This window comes from Grammomys surdaster, unplaced genomic scaffold (genome assembly GCF_004785775.1).
Source record: "Grammomys surdaster isolate TR1022 unplaced genomic scaffold, NIH_TR_1.0 172, whole genome shotgun sequence".
NCBI lineage: Eukaryota > Metazoa > Chordata > Mammalia > Rodentia > Muridae > Grammomys > Grammomys surdaster.
The window spans coordinates 593,967-600,550 of NW_021604620.1; the positions used below are offsets into that span (position 1 = coordinate 593,967).

Sequence of the window (6,584 nt, forward strand, 5' to 3'; positions counted from 1 at the left end):
AGATAGATAGATAGATAGATAGATAGATAGATAGATAGATAGATAGATAGATAGAGGATGGAGAGATGGCTCAGCAGTTAAGAATACTGATTGCTTTTTCAGAGAACTTGGTTTTAACTCCCAGCACTGCACCCACAAAGCTGTAACTCCAGTTCTAGGAGATCCAATGCTCTCTACTGGGCTTCCTTGGGCACCAGGCATGCACAGACATACAAAAAAGTGAAACATCCATACACATTAAATACAAATAAAAGAAGGGAGAGAGTAGAAAAATTTCTCACTACTAAGACTGAACTACCCTCTAAAATACATTAACTAGCAAAATGCAGAAAAGTATACAAAATAAATGGAAGCAAAAATATTTATCCTACTGACTAGACATGTATTAAACGTAGTGGACACACAAAAAATGATTATTTCAGTTTTCAAATTAGGTGCCTTGTTACCTACTCACTCTCTCTAGGAAAAAGAAAAAACCAAGAATTTCAAATGCTCCACTGCCCTGAGAGCTGTAGACCACAGCTGCTGCAGCGTACAGGGCTATGGCAGAGTACAGACTGCTGGTCTTTCTTTTTGTCTTCAGCTTGATACTTGGGAAAAGGGAAGAGAAACCATGCAGCACATACTACCAGTCAGACTGACTCAAAGCACTGTCTTCCCACTGCACTACAGACCGAGACACTGCGGAACACTCTGTACATACTTTAGATGGTGGACACTAGGACACTTGAAAACTCCCTCCTAGGAACAGAGGTACGCTGCACTCACGTGTTCTCGAAGCGTCTGGATCTCATCCCTCAGTTCTGACAGCAGGCGGTCCTGCTCCTCCGGCAGGAAGCTTCCTCGAGCCTCCTTCTGGAGCCTCTCTAGACGCATGATGTGGTCCTCCCGGAACTTCACAATCATTTTATTAGACTGAATAAATTTTTCCTTTTTGAGGGTGAGATCTTCTAGTTGGGTAATTTTTTCTATTAGAGACTTAAGAAGTTTAGGATTCAGTTAAAGATGAAAAACTGTTCCACTTCCCTAAATTCTCATAAATTAGCAGAGGGTACTAAATCTGAACTCAAAGGCAGGACTTCTGAAGCCTTTTCCTTATACACCTGTTACAATGTCTCACTCACTGAAGTAATGAAAATCAACTAAGACATTAAAGTACAAGATGTCCCAAATCCTTTTCCTAATTCAATTTCCTACCTTCTTTTCCTGTTCGGATTTCTTAAAGAATAACATTGCTTCCAGGAAATACTCCATGTAATTAGTCTTCTCTTTATCTAAAAGGGAAAAGGGAGGAATATGTTCATTTTTCAAAACTAAAACAGTCTTTATTGCTGCCAACTATCCTAAGGAACAGAATCTCATGACTGATTGGCAATTTCACATTAACTTACTCAGCAAATTGGCTGTTTTATGAAGAAAACAAGACATTTCTCTATATTTACTTAGCACAAATATATTTGGTGAAAGAAACAGAAATGGATTGTTTGTAAAAACTGTAGCTGGGGCCGGAGAGATGGCTCAGTGGTTAAGAGCACTGGCTCCTCTTCTAAAGGACCCAGGGATCCCAGAAAGGACCTGGGATCGCTGCCCAGTGCCGACATAGCAACTGTCTATAACTCCTGTTCCAAGGAATCCAACACCACCACACAGACATAACTGAGTCAGAACAGCAATGTACATAAGAATATATAAATTATCTAAAATATTGTAAGGTTGGCATTAAACTTACGGCAATTCTGCCACAATCCTCCGAAATGCTGGACCTATGAGCATGAGGCAGCAGGTCTAGAAACGAGTCTCTAAGGAGCAAGGAGGAGAGCCACGGGTGCCGCCTGAGAGCTGATGAAAACTTGATTGACTGACAGTGTCTCAGTCAGTCACTCTACAGAAAGACTAGGCTCCCTAACAGTTCTAGGCTGGCCTAGAACTCAACTAAGTAGCCTAGGCTAGTCTCAGTCTCACAATCTTTCATCAACTTCCTGAGTTCTGGGAGTCAGGTTATACATTATGCTTAGTGTAGTACATACTGGTGTTTGTTGCCTGTTGGTTTTGTACATTACTGGAAATCATACCTAGGGCCTCATGTAGGCCAGGCATGTCTATTACCAAGACACATTCCCGGCCCCAGTTCTGTTTTAGTTGTTGTCTTTACGTTTTATAGCTCTCAAATGAATCCCACAAGCTATTTTTTGAAAAAACATTTCCTGTTCTATCTCATGAACATAGGTTGATTATACGCTAAGGCACAATGTTGGGTGTGACCTAATGGAATTTATGCAGGTTTCTCCTTAGCACTTGTTAGAGGAGGAATTACTCAAAGTCGTTGTGAGTCTCCTTCTCACTGCGCCTCACACACCATTGATTCAGACAAAGCACTATCCTTCTCCACAGGTGAAATAAGGAGAGTGAGTGTGAGAAATCTGGGAAAGCCTCACTGCATGTTGACCATCTATCTATCTAACAGGAGGAGTTCTTCACATAACATTCCCATGAAGTCTTTTCAAGGAAGAAGGGCAGTAAGCTCAACCTACCTCTGGCCAATAAGCTTTCTGGTATTATCTGCCCAGAAGTAAACTGAGACAGTTGTTCTTTGAGCCTCTTCACTTCAGCTTGGAGCTGGCTGACATTTCCTTGGGTGTCTTCATTTACCACAGCCTAGACAAGAATTAATAAAGCACTGAAAGACCACCTTTCAAGTTGCACAATCCTGTTTTTTGTTTGGCAGGAGTGGGACTGTGGAAAACCAAATAAAACTATACATCAGTCTCACCAACAGCAAAACGGCCACTAAAATAGCATGCTGAAGTGGTCAGTAAGCGCCTTCTTCCTGTGCCTACATAACAACAGTCAGAGCCCAAGCAGCACAGCTGTGCTTTCTTCCTCTTGCCATCTCCGCCCCATCAGGTTCGCCCTCATCCTGTTCATTCGATCAGTCCTACCTTAGACCTATCAGGCTATCTTTGGTCAGGTCACTTCAGATTTGAGTGTTATCATCCTGACGTTTAAGAACCATGTATTCTCTTTCAAATAAGGGAACCAAACATCTTGGCAAGGCTATGTCCCTTCTGTCCATCAACTCTGGCCTGAAGAACTCTAGCCTGAAAGGGCACAATCCGATCCTGTCAGGCTATGTACCTGCCTCATTGCTGGGGTGCTGGAGCACCATTGGCAAGCCGCTCAGGACAGGTAGAACACAGTCCATGATAGGGGTTCCCAGCCTGTGTTCTTCTGGGCGAGAAATAGCGAGATCTGGGACAGATGCCATGGTTCTCAATCTCCTGTGTAGCAGACACCATTGGGGACCCCAGGGAGCTGAGAAAGGGGCAGGGGTCTGTGCTTCCCCTACACACCAGGAAGGAAGGGAATGGTTAAGTTCTGGACAGGTCAAAATCTGGTTTGGTTCGGAATGAGTGCCAAGAGTACAGAGGGGCTGCAAAAGAGAAGGCCTTCTCCTGGAGATTTAGGCATGGCTCTTTACAACCAAGGCCCACTTGATGACCCTTGATAAAGGAGATGGTCCTTGCTTGTCCAAACTGCTTTATTTTATGGAAGATGTGAATTTATAAGTCTTACTCAGGGTGAACCAGGGATTAAATACCTTTTGCAGGGAAGAATGCCCAGGAAGAGCTCATAGGCTAAACTCTTAGGTCCTATCTAGAGACCTAATTAGCATGGAGAACTCCAGGTTTTTATGCTTCCTGACCAACTATCATGGCCTTCTCAGTGGCATATCATGGTTACATGTTCCAGGACAGGTAGACCTTAGCAGGGAGCTGGTCCCATGCCTACCATTCTCAATTCTGAGACTCCCCAGGCTGCTGAACCTGCCTCAACCTTGCCAGTTCTTCTGTCTGGTGGCATGGTTCTCTTGCCCCACAATCCCCAACATGACTAGCCTGAGTAGAAACTACCTGCCAGGGGACAAGCCCAGTATCTGGGAACTGAGGAAGGCAGCTGACGGGAGGTATGGAGTTGGCAACTGTGGCCAAAGCTGCTGGCTTCTGGCAATTTAACTCCTTCTGATGGAAGCAGGGGATTAAGAAAAAAAACTTAGTTATCTGAGCTCTTTTCTCTCTGGCTCAAGGGCTCCTCCATGGCCAGGGGAGAGGCTAGGAGTCTTTTAACTTTTTGCAAGCCAAAGAGAAAAAAAAAGGAAGAAAGGAAGAAAGTCAAGAACACACTCAGACATATAAACACACACACTTTGGCCAGGCCTGACCTATTTCATCAATTCCACAAGTGTGTGTGTGTACACACGTACAATGTACATACATATACAGACATATACATACATACATTTGGCGGATAGGGCACAGCCCCAACAGCCACATTTTACTTCTCGCTGGCATTTTTATACCTTCTTAGACAAAAGTTCTTTATAATATTAGCTCATAGATGAAATGTTACACAAAAGGGAATTACAGAAGGATGTCGATAGTAAGTTCAAAGCAGTATTTCATTCTATAAGTTCATTATAAGTTCAAAGCAACATGGCCTTGATTTATCATAGTGCACACCTATGGCCTCACCCTTGGCCCTGACCTAGAATGAAGTTTTCCTTTGATCATAAATCTGTCTCAAGTCTATTCCTCTTCTAGTGCAATTATGAAAGTTCATTGTATTCCTTATTATCCAGCCTTTACTTACAATTCTATGAGGAGGGACCACATCCTGTTCTTGATTCTAACTTTATTACACCATTCTGGAAAAACAACTAAGAACAGCTCCTTAAACTTTCTTCTTAAAATTATTTGAATCAAATCAAGAATGCTATAATTAATTCATCTAGCGTTAATTCATGAAAGTTCATCTTCATGTTGCTTTGCAAGAGATCTGCCCAAAAGTGTGTGCTGATGCCCAGGAACCATTGTAATAGTGGCAGGAATGGTGTATCAGCAGTGAGAAGCAATCCTGGAATGAAGTCTCTGAGGACCCTACATCTCAGAGAGCACCCATCACAGCCATGCAAAATGGTGAGCCATTTCAAAAAAAAAAAAAAAAAAAAAAACAAAAAACCACCTCACTTGCTTACCATAGATGGCTCTGACAGCTACCCTCTTCAGTGAGAGCCACTTTATACTCCTATAGCTGGGCTGATTCTGTTCTATCATGGTAATAAATGTTATCCTCACTTTCTTAAAATAATGTTATTATTTAAATGGTTTCAAACAAATGCTATCACCATGGTGACTAAATGATATCTTCCATTTCTTAAAGATATTCTGTTTAAAACAACCTCTAAAAAGCTTAAAAAAAAAAAAGCCACCGCCAAATGCATCACTGTGGTGTGGAGTGTGAGCAGTAGACACGACACACGTGTGTGGAGTGTGAGCAGTAGACATGACACACATGGAGACAGGACAATATGGAATCATCTCATATAGTTTGCTCAATTTTGCTATAAATCTAAAGCTGCTTTAAAAGTAGTTTATTGCCGGGTGGTGGTGGTGTATGCCTTTAATCCCAGTATTCAGGAGGCAGAGACAGGTGGATCACTGTGAGTTTGTGGCCAGTCTAGTCTACCTAGAGAGCTCTAAGGACAGTCTACATACAGAAATCCTACCTAAAACAAACAAACAAAAACAAAAAAACAAAAACAAAACAAACAAAAAAAACAACAAAAGGTAAAGTTTATTAATTAGATGATTTTTTTAAAAAGATTCATAAAACTGAAGGGTAATAACAAATGACAACAGCTAAGCATCAGACAGACCAGAGGCCCAGCTATGAAATACTCAACTATTTCAGCAAGGAAAAACCTCATGTGACAACCCAAGTCCTCTGTGTTCTTGTCTTAGGTTCAGCCTGCCCACCTGGAAAGACCAACAGTTCATCTTTAAATGAGTCCCAGAGGCCGTAGCACTTTCCACTGACAGGCTGACAGGCTGAAGAGGACTTACCATCGGGAGCAGCTAGTACAAAGATGGTGGTTTTGTTGTTCATATGTTTAAAAGTACTTTCCAATTGCTTCTGATTCATATGGCCAGCCTCATTATGAGGCATTCTGACATCACTAGTCTATCAGTGACATCATAAGTGCAATCATTAACATGGTTCTACCCTTGAAAGCCTTCTGGTAGGCCAAGACAAAGTCAGGAAGTTCTCCTGATGTTTCTTCTTCATATTGCTAACATTCATGTAAGCAGTGGATGGTTCCCAAAAAAATAAGGAAAAGATGAGACCTATGTTCTCATTTATCCAGTAGAAGGAACAACATGTCTACTTCATTCTGCTAGAAGAACTGGGTATAAGATGCCCAGTTTTCCCCTTAAAAAAGGAAAGAATTAATCTACCAACTTATGGCACAGTTGTTTTGTCTGAAACCAAGTTGTGTTGGTCTTTTGACAGTGTGTACTAGGTATCGGTAAAAGTGCTGTGCATAGGCAAAATATGGACAGTAGCGTCTTTGCTGTGGTGGATGTTGTGTTTTATAAAAATAAAGAAAGAAGGAATGTTTGGTGGATATGCAGTCAGGTGCTGGGGAAGCAGGTTCCTCCGTGGGCTGAGGTATCCCTTCCCCCTGAGAGACCAACCACAGAGTATGAGGAGAGGAACTGAGAGGGTAGAAGAGAGGGAGAGGGAGG

General features: G+C 42.1%; 1 protein-coding gene across 1 annotated transcript in view; it reads right to left on the reverse strand.

Annotated features, from left to right (window-relative positions):
* The window catches only part of Kif15 (kinesin family member 15), a 72,681-nt gene that overhangs the window by 30,131 nt on the left and 35,966 nt on the right, over positions 1–6,584 (reverse strand). Inside the window, exons 11-13 of the mRNA XM_028767326.1 lie at positions 2,532–2,655; positions 1,198–1,274; positions 769–978 (exon numbers count right to left, since the gene is read on the reverse strand). Coding sequence (XP_028623159.1) covers positions 769–978; positions 1,198–1,274; positions 2,532–2,655 — 411 coding nt within the window. The remainder of the gene's footprint in view (positions 1–768; positions 979–1,197; positions 1,275–2,531; positions 2,656–6,584) is intronic.